This window comes from Sturnira hondurensis, unplaced genomic scaffold (assembly GCF_014824575.4).
Source record: "Sturnira hondurensis isolate 20B ecotype Veracruz unplaced genomic scaffold, ASM1482457v3 Scaffold0022566, whole genome shotgun sequence".
Classification (NCBI taxonomy): Eukaryota; Metazoa; Chordata; class Mammalia; order Chiroptera; family Phyllostomidae; genus Sturnira; species Sturnira hondurensis.
In genome coordinates, this window is record NW_028095197.1 from 8,786,948 (window position 1) to 8,807,906 (window position 20,959).

Consider the following 20,959-nt stretch of genomic DNA (forward strand, 5'->3'; position numbering starts at 1 on the left):
ATTCATGGTAGGGTCTCTCGGAAAGGCTGAGATGCCAGGACTGGAGGAATAAAGGCAAAAATGGCTGATCGTTTTTAAAGGACAAGGGTTGGGCAAATCACTTTAGCTCTCTGGGCCTCAGTTTCCCCTTTGATATGTGAAAAGAGATGGAGATGGGAGAGTGGCCAGGGGCTAGCCTCTCTCCTTACCTGTCCAGGCCCGGACATCTCTGCTGTGAGCCTGGACGGTGGACAGCCAGGAGGGAGAACGTGTGCACAGGGAAGCGCTGAGTCAGCTCATGGGCCTTGCTGGTTGTGGGGAAGCCCAGCGGAGGGCAAGGCCCCCAGGCTGCGAGATGAGAGGTGGTTCTAAGTCTGGTTTCAGCCCAATTTCACAATGTCCAGTCCTCGACAGCCATTAAAGCCCTGGGCATCTGCAGCAAGTCCTGTAGGTCCGCAAGCTGCTGGAACGGTAATCCCATTTTACAATCGGGAAAACAGGCTTAGAGAAGCACGGCAACACTTTCGGCGGGACGGAGCTCCCTAGTGCCTGGGTGCTGCTTGGAAGCCCAAGCCCCGGCTCTCACCCCTGAACACCGAGCCGCAGGGTCGGAAACTACAATTCCCAGAATGCCATTCGGAAGGGGGGACCGGAAGTGGGTTCGGAGGCAGGGACTTCTGAGAATTGCCGCCGCTTGAGTTGATCAGGTAAGCTCAGAGCTCTTTGCCAGACTTGGAGGAGGGGCGGGGGGGGCGGGGGCGCTGGCTTGGCACTGCTGTGGTTTGCCGGGGAAGACACCCAGGAAACAGCATTTAACAGTTGTGTGATCCGGTGACCCGCACTTTGGTGCTTTCCTTTCCTGCCCCCTTTCTCACTTGCAGCCTATGGGCCAGGTGAGACCCACAGCCGGGGTACTTTCGGGCCTGGGGTCTAGGTGTTCCATTGCCGAAGGTACCTGAGACGTGGAGCCAGCTTCCGTGGACTAAAACTTAGAAAGAGAGGAGTGCAAACAGAGGTCGGTCCTTTACTAGGCCCCCGAGGATGTGCCCATCAGGTGGAACCTGGGTCGGAAAACTCAAAGACGAGGGTAGTGTGGGGGTTTGTTAATTCCGCTAGTATTTACTGAGCGTCCGTTACATAGCAAGCCCCTTTCTAGGCGTGGAGGATATGGTAGTGAGCAAAGCAAACAGAACACTTGGTTACCTTATAAGAATGAGGAAGTTCCCACAGAAGCCAAGTAAAATATATGCCATTTTGGATAGTGATAATATGAATGAAGCTAGAAATGCAGTTATATAATTATGTAGGGGGAAGAGTGTTGGAGGTAGATAGAATAGCAAGTGCAAAGGCCCTGAGGTGGGAACACCCTTGGTACGTTTGAGGAACAGCAAGTAGATCAGACGGCAGAGGACAGTGGATGGGGGTGTAGACCTTACTGTAAGTACGGGCAGTCATAAGGATTTTGGCTGTTTACTATACGTGAAATGGAGAACCTGGCATGGTTTTGAGCACAGGAGTGACACGGTTATCAATCATTTAGGATGCTTTTGTTCTTCGAGGCTCAGTACTGAGTGCTGGGATGTGCGTGTGAATTCTTCCCTGGAAGTTTGTAATCGCTGGGGAAACAGGCAGACCAGCCATCATAAAAGGCTGAGTCAGATCGTTGCAGCCCCATGAAGACAGAATGAGCATCATCCCCAAATCCTCAGGATGTGCGGTTTTGTCGCGAAACTGTTAGTAACTATTTGTTACTTTAGTAACTATTTGTTCAGTAATTAGCTGAGTAATCCCAGTACCAGGCACTGCACTTGTAATGGAGACTCAGAAAACATTTTCAAATAAAGAAATGAAATGCTAAACGTGGACATAATGTCTCACGTGGATTGAGAGATCCTGTGACACCCTACTTCACCTTTGCTCTCTGAGGAGGTGGTAAGCTTCTACTCAGTATTCCCTGAGCTTTCCATGCTGTGCCAGGCCCGTACCAGCCACTGAGGATGTAAAGAAGAAAAAGACATAGTCCCTATCCTCGTGAATGCCCAATCTTCTCCATTACAGGCTCTTCTGGTAGTGGTCGGCGTTGCTTCATGTGATTTTCAAAATCACTGTATCCCAAATTTCTGGTCTGAAAAACATTCTCAGGGACTGTAGGAATTTGGAGAGGCCAGGGATCCAAAGAATGGAATAGGAAAGGAGGGCTTCGGGGCACTGGTGGTAAAATTCCGTTTATTCAACAAACATTGATTTTAAACACTGCCGATTGCAAGAGTCTTTGAACTGTTCGCTGTTTAGGTGGATGTAGTTATGTGGTCCCTCCTGAAAAGGAGTTCAGGTTGGTAGGAGAGAAAAGATGAGCATTAACCTTCCAGTTTTTAAAACAGCCGACAAAACTCTGCACCCCCCGACCCCGACTACTTCAACCCCCACCTCTCCTTTCTCCACCTTCTCCAATGAGACCATGTACATTCATTGCTTCCCAGTCATTCCCCAAAAGGTTTGGCACAGAGGAGGATCTCAATGAGTATTTATTGATGACCACAAATAAGAATGCAAAATGCTATGGAACTCGGAGGAGGGGAGAACATGGCTGTTAAGAAACTAGCATTCATTTAACGAATTTGTTTCTTTTCTTTCCCTAATGAAATGAGGTTGTTAGACGTAGGACTAGTTTATCTTAAAGTTTCCATTTGTTCTTTTTTGAATGCCTAAATACAGGAAGACAAAGATAACACTGCTGGCTGGCATAACAGTTTGTTCAGTCACCTAAGGAAACTGTTACAAGAAGGGCCCGGGAATCTTTTGCTTAAAAAGAAGTTTATAACTAACATCACTGTTCACGTGTGAACAATGCAGTGCTTCCGAAATGTTTAAGAATAACTGGTATTTTCCTAATTTCTTTAGAAATACTATGAGTATGCCATTAACTCTGACACAGTCCGTGGTATAAATACATACTTCAAAATTTGTACTTAGTATTAAAGAAGAGATTTCTAAGCAAAAGTAAACCTAGCCTAGGCAGGAAAATGAATACAAATTTTAAATTTTAAAAATCTTTGCATTTTACTGTAAATAAATTATATCTCAGAAAAAAATTAAAGGCCAAGATAGCTAACAGAAACAAACAATAAAAGAGATTAATTTAAGTGACTTGAATTCTAGTGGGTTTCATTGGGAGTTGGTGAAATTCAGAGTTGATGAATCAAGAAGTAAGGATGGTGTAAATATATGGTTTCAGATTAAGGGCCTAATCACCAGAACTAAAAAAGCCTGGTTAACCAGGGTTGCCGCTGGAGGTGGGAGGGGTCGGAATGAGGATCATTACTTTTCATCATAAATAGATCTTTGACCATGTGGGTTATGTTGCACAGATTTACTTTTGCATAGATACACTTTTTCTAGGTGGAGGTAGCACCCTGGACCCAGAGCAGCGGCCATGTGCAGTGGTCATACGGTTCTCTATGACAACTCTAGGCCGGAGCGTTTTTTTGCTCGTGTCTTTTCGGGAGTTCGAATACCACTTTGACATTGTGAAGTTCGTTAAGTGTGCTCTGACGGCGGCTCTCTGTGTTTTTCTGCCGCAGCACTTCTGAGGGGTATCAAGGGGTCTCACTGGTGACTGTGGCTTTCTGCTGCCAGGATACTTACTTGCGTTGGAGGAGGCAATAGTTAGATAGTTTGGAAACACGAATTTTGTCACATCACCAGCGACCTAGAAGAGTTCTTGGTTGGTCTGGGGCCCCTCTTTGCCGTCGTTTTTGACTCACTCCTCCACCCCGCCCCCGGCCCAAGGGCGTTTCTAATAGAGGGCGTTTCTAATAGAGGACTTTGCCTGTGGTAGGTGCTCAGTGTATATTCAGTTTGAAAATAAACCGAAATATAAGGGAGGTGGCTTTTGCTGTTTCTGTCCCGCCCTCAACTCGTGAATGGATTTCAAAGGACACCACACATAACTTGGGTTTCTGCGCCCCTGCAGCAGTGAATCAGTCGCGGGGTCCTTGGAGGGGTCAGGAACTGTGTTTGTCATCTGAGAAGTGGGTTTGGCTCCCTCACTGCTGCAGTGTCACTGTGCCGACTCATTTCTCTGGGACACACATGCTTCTCGGTAAGCCTCTGTTAGTATTTACACACTTCCTCTCTAACATAGTAGCACTCTTTGTCACTTGGATACCAGAGAACATCTCCGTGAGTGAAATCACGTGACATCCCACATCACTGTGCCTTTTCCTGACCCGGGAGAGAAGGAAAGGAGACTGAGCACATGGACTGGAGATGGGAAGGGAGCGCTCAGAAAACAGAGTCACCCATGCTGCAGGAGCGACAAGTCATCCTCGAGGACACGGACGAGGATGGCATCTCTGAGAGCCTCCAGCTTCTGCAGATTGACGTGGACTGTGAGCATCGGGAGAAAGAGACCCAGCCCACGGGTAGTGCCGTGTGGTGCTCGGTGAGTGCAGTGGGCAGCCCGGGCTTTGAGAGGATGGGATGACCCAGAGACCACTGTCCTGAGGGCAGATCCTGGTAACAGAAAGACTGGGAATGAGTTTGGTACACTCCAAGGGTTGAATTTCTTATTTACTAAGTGGTTTAGGCCTTCCATTTCACTTGAGTCATAAGAAAGGTAAGTAGAGTTCAAGAAGAATTTTTGATGCATCTCAGAAGGGTCAGGAAATTTACATTCTGCTTTAGGCCCATCACGTCACATGTCTTTTCTGGGGCTCTGTTTCCTCTAGACACAGTCTAGTCTATTTTTGTTCAAAAGACTAATGTCCTTTTTCTCTCCTAACTTTACATCTAAATTTTAAAAACAATAAGTAACTGTTCCTAATACTCGTTTTCCTTTTTGGTGCTTATAAAGTTCTCATACAATTTTATTTTCTGGATAACCTAAGAAAAATGTCCAAAGAAAACAGAGACACTGGGAAAAGATAGTTGCAGCAAAGAAGAGCAAAAGAAAACAAGAGAAAGAAAGAAGAAAAGCCAACCGTGTAGAAAATCCAGGTAACAATGAATCAGGTTACTGGTATAATTACATTTATTTCTTAGCTAACTGGTATCTGCATGTACCTAGGGGAAGAGGAGTATTGTTTTTATGTAAAAACAAACATCTGAGAGGTGAGACCTAGTGTCCTATTTTGTTGGAAATCAAAGTATCAAAAAAAATTGAAGTCTCACCCTGGGCTGTGAACCAGATGATTGCAGTTCGATTCCCAGTCAGGGCACATGCCTGGGTTGCAGGCCAGTTCCCAGCAGGGGACCCACGAGAGGCAACCATACACTGATATTACCATACATTGATATTTCTCTCCCTCTCCTCTAAAGATAAATAAATAAAATCTTAAAAAAAATTCAAGTCTCACTTTGAAATATAAACTATCTAGTGTACGCATGTGTTTATAAGCTCAGATGTAGAAAGACAATACTAACAAACAGCTAACATTAATTCAGGGCTAGGTATTTTATGTGGATTACTCTAAGTATTTTACTGCCCCCATTTTGTAGGTGAAGCGACTGAGGCTCAGAGAAATTAAATAACATGATACAGGCCGTAAACGAGCACACTGAACCAAGATTTAGACCCAGAGCCCGTGGCCACCACCCCTCTGCGGTCCCTAAACTGACTAGTGAATGCACACCTCACACAAGTTTCAAGTTCCTGGTTTCTCTTCCTGTGCCAGTGGTACTCTCCTGGCTGGGGAGAGGTGTTTCTTACTCAGTATTATTCCTCTGTTTTCTCACTTAGGTCTCTTTTCCCCCTGATATTTCTATTCTAGGCCTCTGCCCCCAGCACAGCAAACGTTATCTAAGATCCTTAACCAAGGAGAAACTTTTGGAAGCCAAACACTCAGGACCAAGACTCTGCATCGATTTGAGTATGACGCACCACATGTCTAAGAAGGTAGAACACCCACCACGTTCCAAATTCTTGTTCACACAGGGGAGGTCCAGAAGCGGGCAACAGTCACAGAGAACTTCTGTGACTCTAGTAAAACCAGCAAGCGTTTAATTTCCTGCACGTGGCCAAGTTCCCAGGTGGCTGTTGTAAAGAATCAGCAAGAAAATAGACATCCTTTGGTTTAGCTGGCAGATTTTTACCTAACTTTCTGTTGAGATCAACCCTTTGCCTCTTTGTTTGTGGTATCCCCAGTCTAGCCGGAGCCTTTTACTTCACTTCAGAGATGAAGTCTTTGGCCCTTCGCTGGGGTGAGGAATTTGCCTGGTTACGCTGTGGGAGATTCCTGGGAGCCATGTGTTTTAGTGGTCGGGTTCAGGGACGCTGAGCACTTGACACACAACTCCGAACATTTAAGATGGATAGCAGCTTATAGCCACATGTACTCAGCCCCGGGGAAGGTGACACTGCATGGCATGCAGGGCCACACTTGGGAACAGAATGAACAACCAAGGACTATGGGAGCAAGCTCTGTCGTGGCAAGAAGGGGGGTGCCCCCTGGTTTGTGCAGGAAGCTGCAGTTGCAGTGTTGGAATAATGCTCTGGGCTGGCAGGGAATTAAAACCCACTGCTCAGGGATAATCAGGAACTACACCTGGTCCCTTAGATGAAAGGGATTGCTTAGCCAGGGGACCTTACCCGTGGGAGCAGAACTGGGAGAGGAGCTTGCAGTTAGGCCATTCAAGGCCCCCCACTTTCACCAGATGTCAAGGCAGCACACAGAATCAGGCCTTCGTTTTAGGCCTTACACCACAAAACAGACCTTTCTATTTTCCAACACTCCCGTTGTCCGTGCTAGGGCTTGCCTGGTTTTTAGAGAAATTAGGAAAACTGAGGATCTGCGGTTCTGAGTGGGACCTCTAATTATGGCCCTCTGAAAAGAGCAGCCAAGGATTTCCTGTCGTCTGTGTTGAGGTATCAGACTAAATGCAACCCAGAGCCTTTTTTCCTCTACTGAACCAAATCAGTCCAGGCCGAGGTCTCTGAACCGGGGTGGGAAGCTAACAGGTCCAGTCCTGCTGTATCCCCTGGAGTTAGGGGGACGGTGCCACCTTTAGCTGGTGGAATATAAAAATGGGTAACATTCTGACTTCCTTTTAACTGTAAGCATCACATGGTAAGACTTTAGATAAAAGCTTAAAGAACAGTTTCAGATATCAAATTAGATATTTAATGGTGGGTCCTAAAGGAGGGAGAATTCTCGGTTTTTCCCTTAGTTCACTGATTCTGGGCTAATATCAGACCTCAGCTTTCATCCCTAAGGTGCGATGCCAGGGGGCAGAACACCCACTCACACACTCAGGTACTCGCTGCAGGAGCAAAGGGGGTCATTCTGGCCCATGAGGTTCTCCAGAGTCGCCCTCAGTGGACTTGCTGAGGAACCGTTTGTCGATAGTGAATTTAGAAAGAGGGTATGTTTGCACCCTAAGTTGTCCTTGTCTCTTTGAAGGAACTAAGCAGACTGGCTGGGCAGATCCGGAGGCTGTACGGTTCGAACAAGAAAGCCAACAGGCCCTTCTGGGTGTGCCTCACGGGGTTCGAGGCAGACAGCCCCCTGTATGAAGAGTGTCTGAGGATGAATGACGGGTTTTCTAGCTACCTGGTAAGCCTCGTTTTCACAATATTTGCATTGTTGTTTTAAAAGTAGGTCGTGGGGTGATTTTTTTACATCTTCAATGTTGATGTTTTATTCATATATGAGTAAATTATGTGTTTTCATTATTATTACAGCCTAGAAGAATTAAGACCAGTTCATCAGTTTTTACATTTAAATTTTTCCTTCTCTCCACCACATGAGCAAAAGTATCTAGGACTGTGTTTTGTTTCCTCGGCTGTAGGCACCAGGAATGTTTTGGGGAAACGCTGCTACTCCTTTCTTGTTCTCCATAATACAGAGTTATGAACATGAGTTTCGGAGGAATAGGAAGAATCTTTATGAAAGTCATATGGATTTAGAGAATACCAATTTAATTTTCAACTCTTTCCCTCAGATCTCTTAAGTGTAGTGATTGAAATACAGGCAGGAGTGCAGATCGGTTCCTAAGACACGCCACTGAAAATGCCCTGTGTGTTTGCATCATGTCGCAGACAGGGGGCAGTGTGGCCTTCCCGAGGGAGGGCCCCAGAGGCTGGGAATGTGAAGACGCCCTGGTGGTCACTGTCACTGTCGCACAGCCCCTGCTGCAGTGCGGCCATTTCCAGCCTTACTTTCCCCCCTACATGTCTGAGGGTTCCTGACCGTGAACCAGCAGGCCCACTCGCAGGGCCACGTGGCCCCTTGCTCTGCTGTGTTCATGCCTTTTGTGGGAGATTCCCTCCACGCTGAGTGTGCCTTTCTTTTGTACGAGTTGGTCTCACCTCTTCAGAAACCCAGTTCCAGCGCTGCCTTCACTAGAAGGCTGTCTCTGGTCGCCCTCCCTCCTCTGTAGTCCTGAGGTACACTCGCCCTGTGTCTTCTAGGGCCTCATTACTTCCCCACTCATGTGGTGGGGTTGAATGTCTGTGCCTTTGCATTTCCCCTCCTCAGCCGAGCCCTTTCTGAGAACAGGTGGTCAGACATGTAGCACCTGGACGGAGCAAGAGCCCAGCCTGACAGAAACTAGATGTCTGGTAACTAGTGTGGCTGTGTCTCAACCCAGTTCACAGTGCGTTGGGTTATTTGTATTTTTCAGCTAGACATGACAGAAGATGACTGCTTTAGTTCATTCCCCCTGGAGGCCCTCGTGTACCTGACTCCGGACTCGGAACACGGTATGTGCCTCGCTGCGCAGGGCCACGGAGCACGCTGCCTCCTGCCGCTGTCCCTGGTCAGCTCCCGCCACTGATCCTTCTTGGACCAATGTTATATATTTTTCTCTCGAAAATCATCTATTTCACATAGTTTTCAAATTCATTGATATTATGTTGATCTTCATATTCTCTTCTAATTATTTCACACTCCTCTCTAATTTTGATTTTGTCTCCTTTCTGAATCCTAATGTTGATTTGAGTCCACTGCCTTTTTTTCTTGATCAGATATACCAAAGGTCTGTCTATTTAATTGGTCTTTTCAGAGAATTAGCAAATATTCTACCTTTGTTTTCCATTTCATCGAATTTCTTTTATCATTCTTTCTACTTTCCTTGGATTTAGAAATTATAACAGGCCCTGGCTGGTGTAGCTCAGTGGATTGAGCGCGGGCCCGCAAACTAGAGGATCGCGGTTCGATTCCCCGTCAGGGCGCATGCCTGGGTTGCAGGTAGGTTCCCTGCAGGCCAACTCCCAGCAGGGGACACACAAAAGGCAACCATACATTGATGTTTCTCTCCCTCTCTCCTTCCCCTCTAAAGATAAATAAATAAAATCTTTAAAAAAAAAAAAAAGAAAGAAATTATAACAGATCTGATCTCATTGGCCTTCATTTCTTCATTAGCTCTTGAAGACATTGATCTAAACAAAGTTTACGTCCTCGGCGGACTTGTGGACGAAAGCATTCAGAAGGTAAGTACATTTTAGGCTGAAAAACTGTGTTTTGAAAAGTGGTGCTTACTTTTAGAGGTACGCACCCTGTAATAATCTTACCCAAAAGGCCTAAAAAGGCAGAAGGAACATGAAGGAGGAGCCCATTCCACCCGGGCTGGCCCTCTCACCTGTGAAGTGCCCTCTGCCCTCTGCCCTCTGCCCTCAGCAGCAGCGGCAGCAGTCCCGACCTGACAGAGCGAGTCGGGATGGGAGTGAGGGTGTGGGGAAATCGCAGCAGCAGCTGTGGCGAGCTCCCTTGTTCTCTCCCCTCCCCAGTTTTGGGAGGAGAAGTCTGGCCTCCACCAGGGAAGCGTTGCCTCCGCATTCTCACCAGCTCCATGCTCTTTGTGGGCGAGTCGTTGGCTCCTCCTCAGGCCACCTCCCCTGCCAGCATAAGTCTTATAAGCTCAGCCTCAATGTTACTGTCCAGATTCCTTTTGTTGAATTGGAATTTTATTGGAATAACTGGACTTTCTCAGTATGTTTCTATTATAGAAATATTTTATGGTAATTTTGTTTATATTTACTAACTAACATGGCATAGATAATAAAGAACGAAGTAAGAGTTAAAATGTATAGAAAGGAGCACAGTGAGAAATAAATCTCATTCCGGTCTTTGTCCCCCACTCGAGAAAACCACTCTTTTCTTGTGGGTCCCTCTTGATCACACAGCCTGTGATCGCACAGGTATCCATTTGGGGGTATATTCTATATGTATGTTTTTCCATATGTGTGAAGATATTTTACATATTTTTCATAGATGCATGAGATGCACACTTATAACACAAATGATATTTAACCGAATTGCATTTATTCTGAAAAGGTCAGTGTTTCGTGACTTCATAATGATAATCAATGTAAGAAAAACTAAAATAGTCGGGGGCACTGTTTCAAATTAAGGGAGACTGAAAAGACATAACAGCTCAGAGCCGCCTCCCACGGCAGAGCGACAGCCCCTCCTAGTCAGAGGGTATGACCTGTAGATGCAGTTTTGACGCCTTACCCTATCCTGCCTCTCCACCGACATTTAAACTGGAAAATAACTGGCACAGAGATTTGTCAGTAGGTGGAACTTTGGGGTTGTTAATAGAGTTTGGCTTCTTCACTGAAAAATGCTAAGGAAAACATTTCTTCAGGAGGAGTCACTTTATCTTTAAATGTTTGGAAAACAAAACAGCAGACTGTAATCTCCTCCAGGGCAACATCCAAGTCTACTAACTTTGAATTCTATACTGTAGTTCAAAGTGGTTATAAAGGAATAAACCTTTTAAAGCAATCACAGCTCCTGTATGCAAGGAGCATGGAATTGTGTTTTGTGTGAGGCTCGGAGGCAGGTAGTCTGGTGTCAGAACACGCACAGTGCAGGCCTGCTTCGCGCTGACACCAGTGCCTAGACCATACTGAGGGCAGCCAGTCAGCATTCCAGACCCAGTAACCGAAAGGGCATCACCAAGCTAGTGCAAGTTCAGGAGAGGCTGATCTGAATGACAAAGAGTCAAACCTTAAGTCACAAAAAACAGTTGGCAGAACTGAGTGAGGAGACACGAGGAGTCACAGTGGCGTGGCCCCTGCCTTCAAGAATCCGAGTGGCTGTCTTGTGGAAGGGCCGTTTCACTTGTCTGGCGTGGGTCTGGGAGCACAGAACAAGGGGAAGTGAGTGCGAATCTCAGAAAAAAAAAACAAAACACAGAAAACTTGCCTCAGTATCAAGGAGAAATTCCGATTAACAGGTAGTATTAAAATTGGAATAGATTTCCCCGGCATGTATGAGTTTCCTGTCACAGGGTTTGTCCGGGTAAAGCCAGAGGCCACTTGGGAGAGAGTCATGGAGGACAGGCCAACCTGGATGACGGGCGGTCGGAGTCCACGAGGCCCCTTCCAAACCCGAGCAGGTTAACTATCCCAGTGACCAATCCTGTCTCTGATCCTGAAACTGCAAACAGATAGACGACCTTTCCAGCATCTTACAAGGCAGCAAATATAATTTAAACTTCAGTTCATGGCTCAAGGCCATCTTCAAAGGAACACCAGTTACTTTTCTCTAAATGAGACCCTAAGTGGCCTCCAGTTATTGGACTTTTTGAGTTCTTGTGGTTCCTTTTTTTTTTTTTTTTTGCAGTTTTTAGAGCCTTTCTTCTCTCAGAAGCAACAAGAGAGCATTAGCTCTCACACTTAATGCTCTCTTGCAGCTACTGGCATTACTGACTTGACTCCTGGCTCTTCTCCAATTTGCGGCTACCAGTTGGCTATGAACTGAAAGCTCTATGCTAGAATTGGGTCCTCCTGAGTTAGGGCCAGCAGTGTTCTCCTCTGATTGGGCTTCTGGGTGCAGACTGTGGCTAAAGATGAAGCCTCTCTTAACTTATTTTCTTCTTGGCTATAAGTAGTAGTGTGTGGAAGACACTGTGTAGAGGGCTCCCAAGTGAGTGAGGTATTGCCGCCCAAGCCACTTCTTCCTCAGGCCAAGTCAATACTCTTCATTCTCTGTACTCCTAATTATCTGCAGGGTACTTGTTTTTAATACACCTATCATTAATTATGATGAGATGAAAATTAGAGTGGTGGTAATTGGGGATTCTTGCAATTTGCTATGCATATTACAATGAGAATATCTTCATGTATTATTTTTAAAAGAAAAATATTTAACTGTGATTTACAGAAGGTGACATTTCAAAAGGCCCGAGAACACTCTGTCAAGACAGCCCGCTTGCCAATCCAGGAATACATGGTCAGACGCCAGAATGGGAAAAACTATCATTCAGAGATACTGACCATCAACCAAGGTACCGCCCACACGGGCCACGCTTGACCTGTGGTGTTAGTTCTGGTGCTGCTCTGCATTGTGTCAGAGTATGAATGGCCCTTGAGACAGCTTCCCCCATGACTGAAGTGCTTGGATTTTATTGCATGCACTTCGTAACATGTATTCTGGCCTCTCAAAGGTATTTTACATTTTCTTCCTAATTCTCAACTACGTTAAATACAGTTGAAATTGTTGTCTTGGCCTAGAATGCTCTGCCTTTAACCCATATTGACCGGTGAATTCCTCTTTGTCCTTCCAGATTCAGTTCAAGCATGTTGGCTGCTCCTCTCCCTGCCCCAGGCTGTGCCAGGGCCTCTCCTAGGTGTTTCCCTCTGTTGCAGCATCGTCCATTTGCCGGCCCATAGCTCTCAGTGTAGATTGAGGCCCTGCGGGCAAGCAGGGCCCATATCTTTGCCTCTGCCTCCCCAGGATCTAATACCATGGGTGGTACAGAGTAGGTCTGGTGAATGAAATATTCCAGAACACCCTTTTCTCATTGGTGATCTACTCGTTTTCCTTTTCTAGTGTGTGGTCACTGTGTTTTCTGTTTACATTTCCTACAGTATTTGATATCCTGTCCACTTACTTTGAGACTCAAAACTGGCCTGAAGCATTGAAGAAAGGAGTTTCTTCCAGAAAAGGCTATGTTCTCCAGGACTCGGTGGAATGACGGACAGCCCACAATCGCAGCTGCAGGAGCGGAGTTGCTGAAGGGACCAAAGAGCAGGGCAGACGGCGGTGGTGGCGCACACTGCCTTTACTTGTCATCTCGGGTCTGGAGAATATAGGCCACTAATGGCAGGGACCACATCTGATGCCCGGGTCACAGGAAGTGCCCACTCTATCCTGACTCGAGTCAGAAGTTTACATAAGGGCCCTGTCCAGTGTGGCTCAGTTGGTCAGGTGTCATCCCTGACCATAAATAATACTTTCAGTAAACTTTATTGTAAAGACAAAAAAAATACACCATTATTTTATAATGATTTTTCTCACCCATAAGAACATGGGTGGCAACCAGTGACTTTCTTAATAAAAAGATTTTTTAAGATTCTAATAAGACAATATCTTGTCTTCTGAAGTTTTAATAAGGAGAGGGTCCCCTGAAAAATTTTTTTACCCAGGGAATCCAGTCTCTTGGCTCAAGTGACCCCTTAAAAAGGCTACACAGATCAACCTTCCGCCAATCGGGAGAAGATCTCTTTTCTCTGATCTGCTGTCATGTGCTCACATCATCCCATAAAGCTTAAGGTGGTCAGCTCAATACGGGGTCAGGGCACATGCCTGGGTTGCAGGGTCAATCCCCAGTCCGGGTGTGGACAAGAGGCAACTGATCAATGTTTTTTCTCTCTTCCTCCCTTCCCCTCTCTCTAAAGAAATAATAAACAAAATCTTTTAAAATAAAGTTTATTACATAACAAGGAATTAGCCCTTAAATTATATGGCTTTTGATGTGTTAATTCATCTTTGTGCATCTGTGTACTCTTACTATGTACAACAACCTGCTGTACGTGTTTCTCATTGCCAGCTGGTTGTCCCGGCCTCGCCCTTTAAGCTCCCTTGGCATTTTTTCCTGCCTGTGGCTCCTGCCTTGTCTGCCCTGTTCCACACAGGGCACAGAGGGCTTCTCTTCCCGCTGTAGCCTCCATGCGGGGCGCTTTCTGGGAGTATCTTTGTATCCTTCTGGGCCTAGTGGTTGAGATCATAAGCCAAGTGAAAATCTCTGCCTCCGTTTCTTGCACCGGGAGGATGAGTCCCTTCTGCAGTTACTGAGAATAAGTGAGCTAATCCAAGCAGAACACTCGGAACAATGTATGATTTATAAACACGTAACTTAACTGTTACAGACTCACCACTGAATAATGGGATTACAGGTGATTTTTGTTTGCTTCTTTATATTTGTTATGTATGCTACGTTTTTGGTGAACATGTTTTACTATTATCAAAAAATAATCATCATTTTAATACTTCTAGTTTATTACAGAAACTGCTCTAGCAAAACTGAGGAAGTTAACACCAAGTAAACCATAATACAAACTTTCAGTAAACTTTATTGTAAAGACAAAAAAATACACCATTATTTTATAATGATTTTTCTCACCCACAAGAACATGGGTGGCAACCAGTGACTTTACCATAAAAAGATTTTTTAAGATTCTATTAAGACAATATCTTGTCTTGTGAAGTTTTAATAGGGAGAGGGTCCCCGGAAAAAAATTTTCCCCAGGGAATCCACAGTCTCTTGGCTCAAGTGACCCCTTAAAAAGGCTACACAGATCAACCTTCCGCCAATCGGGAGAAGATCTCTTTTCTCTGATCTGCTGTCATGTGCTCACACGCTTCTAAAACGTTTGCCAAAATTAAGGTCTGCTGAATGGTTTTCGCCTTCACCCATATTCTTCCATTCATTCCAAACACTATCTCCAGCGGGTAGAGTTTCCCCAGCTCCTGTAAGATCTCACAGTTTGGGGCTAGCAGCCTGGTGAGGAAGAGGAGAGGTTTCAGTGAAGTGGGGTGTGACCGACCCTCCTTTAGGAGACCCCTTTTCTAGGCAATTCTCCAGAGCTGTAAAGCCGCACCGTCACTCCAAGGACAAGGCCCGTGGGCTGCCCCTTTTCTCTAAGAAACTTGACACTTAGCAGTTTGTCAGAGGTCACAGCGCAGGCAGGCTCTCTCCCACACACACACACAATCACCTCGTCACCAACTTTACCAAAAATGCATAAAGATCTTCCCCTACGTTGCTAGAGCACCTCAATTCTATGATTCTTTAAAACCAGCTTTTTTATTATCCACAGTGCTAAAAGAACACCTTAAATTTACTTGCCTAACCATGTAAGTCAATCCCTGGTATTAAATTCACTACTTGGAGAGAAGTGTTAACTCTCCAAGCAGAACCATAAGGGTGCTACTTGGTTAATAACATGCTTCTCTAATGACTTGGACTAATTATCCAAATCTGCAGAATAAGTAGCAGAGAGTTATCCAAGATAGCCCTGAACTTTGGAGTCTAAAACTAAAACCTTTTCATGGGGCTCAGCTTTGGGTAGGTGCAAGTGTAAACACTATGTTAGTGTTTACTAACATAGAGAATCTGCCTCTGAGAATATTGAATCTACCGGGACAGAATAGCAGGAGCCTTCTGTGGATGTCTACATAAGGACCACATCAGCCTAGATGCAGTGGCTCCCATTATTAGAGAAATTTGGTGATTTTATATGACTAAATTATACAACTATACATCAGTAGTAAATACAACTATACATCGGTAGCAAAGTGACTTAGGGGCAAAGATCAGTTTTCGCATCTGGGCTGAGTGTATCAGCTGCAAGGAACAGCCGGACCCGGGAGAAAAACCCAGACTCCATGTCAACATGAAAACTTCAACACCAACCACACCTAAATTCAATGTATTCACACTAATTGAGGATGAGACTAAATCCTCAAAGTTTACAACTGTGCTTAAATGGATACTGATTTTTTTAACTCTGAGGAGATTCAGACGTTGTTACGAAGAACACAAATCCCAAAGATCAGCTTCCAAGATGGTATAATAATAAAGGACAGGCAAGCCAGAAGGCATCAGGACTTACTTTCTAATCAAGCCCAAAGTCACTTTAAAAAGCAGGCCGTCCTGTCCGATGACACCCATTCCATTAGCTCGTCCACAGCTGTCAATACACACCATCTCTGGTTCCATATCTTTATTAGCAACCACAAACTGTCCATAAATGAGGTCTCCAACCTACAATGAGAATTTGAAAAGTTCGTTTTCTATGAGAGAACCATCTATAGGTGCTACTATTCATTCTTTCCCTTGGGCAGCAATGCCAACTATCTACAGTTTTGTGGCTAATGGACTGACTACACCCCAGGACTTCCAGAGTCCTTCTAGAGCTGGATCTTAAAAGAGGGCAAAGGCTGGTGTGGCTCACTGGGTTGAGTGCTGGCCTGTGAATGAAAGGGTCACTGGTTCAATTCCCAGTCAGGGCACATGCCTGGGTTGTGAGCCAAGTCCCCAGTAGGGGCCACATGAGAGGCAACCACATATTGTCATTTCCTTCCTTCCTTTCCTCCCTCCCTCTCTGTCTAGAAATAAATAAAATCTTTAAAAAAAAAAAAGAAAGAGGGCAACATTAACACATGTACCTTCCCCCTTTACCCATCAGGAAATCCTGAGACCAGGAGCTATCTCAAAGCCAGAAAATAAATACCCCCTGAGAATACACTGTCCAATATGGTAGCCATCTACCCATATGTAGGTATGTAAATTCGCTTTTAAGTTAATTAAAATCTGCTACTTAAAATTCAGCTCCTCAGTTCCACTATCCACATTTCAAGGTTCAAAAGACCTGTGTGGCTGGGGGCTCCCACACTAAGCACTGCGGGTGTAAAACATCAGCATCGTCACAGAAAGTTCTATCATGTAGAGCTTTCACTGCTCTAGGGAATTACGAAGACTAATGGATAGAAAGAACTCCCAGCATGCATGTTATTCAAAGCAAAATGGCACAATGGTAATTCACTGACGCTTCTCCACTCAAGATTTACTTTAAAACTTCAGAGTTGTACTTCAGAATGATGCATCTAGAGAAGTTGAGAGTGAACTTGTTCTGTTAAGTATCTGCTAAATTGGTGACTATAGGAACTAGAAAAAAACAAAACATTCTCTGCCTTTCAGAACATTTGGTCTTGGAGGGCAATGGGGATGTACAAATCTACTTGGTAGAACAGTTATAAGAGAAAGTGTTTGAAGATTAGGGGTGGTTTTACAGAGGTGGTGGTATTTGGCCTGGGTCTTAAAAGATGAGTATGTATCTCATAGGCTGCAAAGGGGCTAGAGCAACTCGGGAAAGGATCAGCATGAGCAAACAACAGGGGCAAGAAGTTGTGAGTTCAGTCATGCCGTTGAATATTTTGCTGTGGTTCAAGCACAGCTGTATGGAGTCGTAATTATGAATGAGGGAAGACTTCTGGAGTATAATGCCAAGGAAATCTGTAGGCTTTGAAGAAAGAGGAGTGTGTGAAGCTGTCAGCTCTCAAAAGCCTGGATGGAGGGTTAACAGTGTACAAGCAGGGATGTTAATGACGAGGTAACTGACTAATTCCAGTCCTGAGGTACCCAAGGCCTGAACTTGCAAAATGGAGATGCAGGAGCGGCCTTAGAGATAGAATCAAATAGGATCAGTAAGATTAAGCAACAAAAGACATATGAAAGGTGAGAAGGGGCAAAGAAACCACAAAATATGTGGCTTGGGTGCACTATGCTACACAAAAAGCCCAAACAGACAACTCAAGGAAACAAGACTACTCTTCTGTCAGCTCCAAAGAGGGATTGATGGGAAACACTGATGTGACTGCAGCTGTGACATGCCAGTTCCAAGACCTATGATCAGGACAGACGGATGGCTGACAGGGCAACTGGCACCACTGGTCCCTCCTTCCTCCCTAAGCCAATGGCTCAGATCCTTGTCCAGTGAATATGAACATAACAGGTAACGGTGGAGAGAACAGATATAACCTTTCAACTCTGTAGACATGGAACAACCCCCAACGTAGCAAGTGTAATGTAAGTACGTGACTCTGGTCCCAGAACCGAAGCAACAAAAGGAACTCTTGCAGCCTGGAGTGATCACACAAACAAATGCTCAGAGATCACCCCTTAGAACTGGGAAAATAGGTCATGCTTTGGAGTCAGTCCAGGTAGGCTTAGGAATTCTGGATGCTTTTCTTCTTTTGAAACCAAAGTTTCCCATCATTACCTGCACATTTGGTCTGTTTCTTTTAGTTGCACCTTCAAATGCCAAGTAAGACAAAGAAGCTGGCTCACTCCCTCCAACATCCACTTTGAATATATCTCCAGACTTAGCTGTCACTATGCCAATCACGTGGTCTCCTTTCACTGGGACATACTACAAAAGAAATCAGAATGAGGAAACACCCATAAATGACAGTCATTTCCAATATATCTTGGAAGATATCTTCAGCAAGTTCTTAGTGGTTACTTTATTACATCAGTCATGGGAAATATTTAGGAAATATTTTGAAGTCCAAGTTTACAATTTAATACAAATTTTACAACAAACTTGGTCATACTCCACTTTTGGTAAAAGAAAAACCACATCATAAAACTCTCAGATTTACCACTTCTAATAGTCTGTTCATTTGAGCTGGTATCCCATACTCTTCAGCATCCTTATCACGTCCCTAGCCTCTGTAAGTCCAGTGGCACAGTCGGTCTTTGCAAATAAGGAAGGCCATTTCACTGTTAGACAATTTTCCCTATATGAAAGTTCTTACTTTCCCTGTGACATCCACTCATCCAGCCTCTAGAGCCTGGTTATCCCTGATCGTCGGGATTTTGAAGACAATGGTCACATTCCACACTCCTTCATCTCCTGGGCGCCCTTCTCGGGCCACGCTCCAGTGTGACAGAGTTCCTCGAAAGGAGACAGTAGCGGGCACAGACATAGTGGCTCTAGGCTAGCCTTAACAGAGGGCTCCAGGGCCCCCCTCCTTGCCTCTTCCTCTACCTACAGCTGGGACACGATACCACTCTCATTGCCATAACACTCCCCCGCAGTCCCATCTCACCCGTTTCTGCTGCGAGTCCACCCAGTAAACGCCGCCGCCGCCGCCGCCGCTGGGCTCCTTGTGACGGAGGCGGCCGCACTTCGTGACCAGGAGGCGGTCGCCACAGCGCCGCAAGCCCGGACCACACACAACGCGCACCCGGGAGCGCACGCCGGCATTTAGGCGCAGCGGTCGCTCCCCTGCACTTCCCGGGCCTTCGGCATCCTCCTGCTCCGGCAGCAGCAGCTCCTCACCCGGCAGCACCACCTGACCCAGGACGGTGCGCGCCGCCCGCGCCCTGCTACCCGCAAGGGACTCAGCCGCCAGAGCCGCCGCTTCAGTCATCCCGGGCGCCACCGAACCAGTTTCCGGCTTCCGCTTCTGGCACCGCATCCAATCGCCAGCCCGCCCAAGTCTTTCCGTTTTCTGCGGTAGCTGTCTGTTGGACTTGAGCTGTCAAAGACTTGAAACCAGATCCCTATGGGCAGGCGGGTCATCCAAAAGCGGCTGTGATTTTGTCTCCAGCCGGCTGCCCATCCCGCAATCGATCCGCGGGTCGGCACTAGAAGCACTTAGCTAGAGTCAATGGCGGAGCCTCTACTTCCGGTGTCTGGGGTCTCACCGTCGGATGCACGAGGTTAACCCGAATGGTTCCGTGGCGACAGTGGAACAACTCCGAGAGACTCCGGGAGTTGGCTCTTCTTTCCCACTCCGCGGAAAAGTATTTTCCTTTCCAAAATAAAACCTTTTGGTTGTTTGTTGCTAGAGAAGATATCTATTCACATTGTGGAAAACACAAGAATGAAACAATAAAACCATTTGCCGTGTCCCGTTTGTCTCCCTTGCTAGCTGTCTCGTCAGCCAGTTCTCATTATTTGTCACCCAGAATCTGACACGAAATAGGAAATAACCTGATAAAAGAATGCCAACATTTTAGTGTGTATTTCTTTTTAGCCTTTTCCCTTGCAAATATACACATATCACATGCACATTTCTACATAATTGAGCTTTCCCCACATGGCCTGGGAAAAATCAGTAACTGCAGTTAAATCCTCGCTGCTACTTTCTCTGGGGCGCATTTTAGTTGCTGCTGTGAGAATTCCAAATCCATAGCACTTCAGGTTTGTTCTTCAGACTTTTAGGGCCCTTACTTGAAATCATTTCCTCTGTTAACTGGTACTTCGGTCAGATTCCCCAGCGAGGGTGAAAGCTGCTGGGGGCTGGGAGGGCTTGGCTCTGCTCTTATTTTTGAGGCATCTGCTTCCAATGTGAATTTTTTATTTTTAGGATGTTTAAGACAGACCATCTCTAACACCCCGTCCAAATCTGGTGACATACTGGGGAGCCTACTGAATAAGGGGCCAACTGAAATGTGAATTTTGTTGTTTCTTAGACCGATTGTAATGGCCTGATCAGAGTGTCAGCCCTGAAATTACAGACTATAAAATGATTATCTCCTTTTGGGAGGGAGGAAGGTAGGGGCAAAGCTGGGTACTATTTGACTGAACCTTTAACATTTTTTTAGTTCACCGGCCTCTAAAAATCACAAATTAACTACATTGTTGATTTATATATGTAAATTAATAGCAAGAGTCCATGGAAGGCGTGTTAATATATTTATTTGAGTAAAGGATTGAAACATAAATGCTCAGAATTATCACTACCCAAATAAACATCTACTTGTTACAGGTGTTTTTAATCACAGAGTTCTGGCTAGGAAGAACTAAAAAGAGCTTTAAAGATTATAAGAAGAGCATATTTAAGGACCAGGCATTACCCCAGTACAGAGAGAGAGAGAGCACCCAAGGAGAGCCCCGCCCCCTTGGAAGAACTGGATGAGACCTTCTTAGGGAGGGTGTGGCTATAGTTCATTAAAGGGCAAGAAGTGACCAGGAATCTGTGCCAGTAGAAATTGCTAGAAATTGACCCTCCAGAACTCACTGGCACTTCAAGGGTGCTGAGGAAAGCTGGGTAGGTGTCTCCTGGAAGTATGTTACAAAACCACTGGGTAGGGTGCTAGGGAAAACAGCCGAGCTGCCCCAATGCAGGGGTTTACCAGAGACCACACTGGAGCCAGGAGGCAAACCCATTCCTTCCACAGGGCCTCTGCAGGGCCTTCTACCTGTAGAGCTTATCTTCACAATACACAGCAAAGG

The 20,959-nt window shown here is 45.6% G+C and overlaps 2 protein-coding genes across 5 annotated transcripts; one reads left to right on the top strand and one right to left on the bottom strand.

Moving 5' to 3' along the window:
* Window positions 1–660: 660 nt before the first annotated feature.
* On the top strand, window positions 661–12,983 carry TRMT10B (tRNA methyltransferase 10B). Of its 3 annotated transcripts, XM_037035768.1 has the most exons (9): window positions 661–686; window positions 4,124–4,423; window positions 4,869–4,992; window positions 5,751–5,875; window positions 7,380–7,532; window positions 8,602–8,680; window positions 9,342–9,409; window positions 12,090–12,213; window positions 12,797–12,983. In XM_037035768.1, the coding sequence occupies exons 2-9, from the start codon at window positions 4,238–4,240 to the stop codon at window positions 12,901–12,903; spliced, it is 966 nt and encodes a 321-aa protein (XP_036891663.1). In that variant the 5' UTR covers window positions 661–686; window positions 4,124–4,237; the 3' UTR covers window positions 12,904–12,983. The 3 variants fall into 3 exon arrangements, with proteins under 3 accessions (XP_036891663.1, XP_036891662.1, XP_036891664.1); XM_037035767.1 differs by lacking the exon at window positions 661–686 and having other exon boundaries at window positions 3,957–4,423; XM_037035769.1 differs by lacking the exon at window positions 661–686 and having other exon boundaries at window positions 3,958–4,423; window positions 4,869–4,977.
* EXOSC3 (exosome component 3) lies at window positions 11,526–19,411 on the bottom strand. 2 transcript variants are annotated; one of them, XR_005064954.1, is made up of 6 exons: window positions 18,825–19,411; window positions 17,993–18,142; window positions 15,824–15,975; window positions 14,559–14,709; window positions 12,820–13,453; window positions 11,526–11,956 (listed from the first exon to the last, which is right to left on the bottom strand). XR_005064954.1 is itself a non-coding variant. In XM_037035770.1 (5 exons), the coding sequence occupies exons 1-5, from the start codon at window positions 19,194–19,196 to the stop codon at window positions 13,403–13,405; spliced, it is 876 nt and encodes a 291-aa protein (XP_036891665.1). In that variant the 5' UTR covers window positions 19,197–19,411; the 3' UTR covers window positions 13,161–13,402. The 2 variants fall into 2 exon arrangements, 1 of the variants encoding a protein (XP_036891665.1); XM_037035770.1 differs by lacking the exon at window positions 11,526–11,956 and having other exon boundaries at window positions 13,161–13,463; window positions 14,569–14,709.
* Between the last annotated feature and the right edge of the window lie 1,548 nt (window positions 19,412–20,959).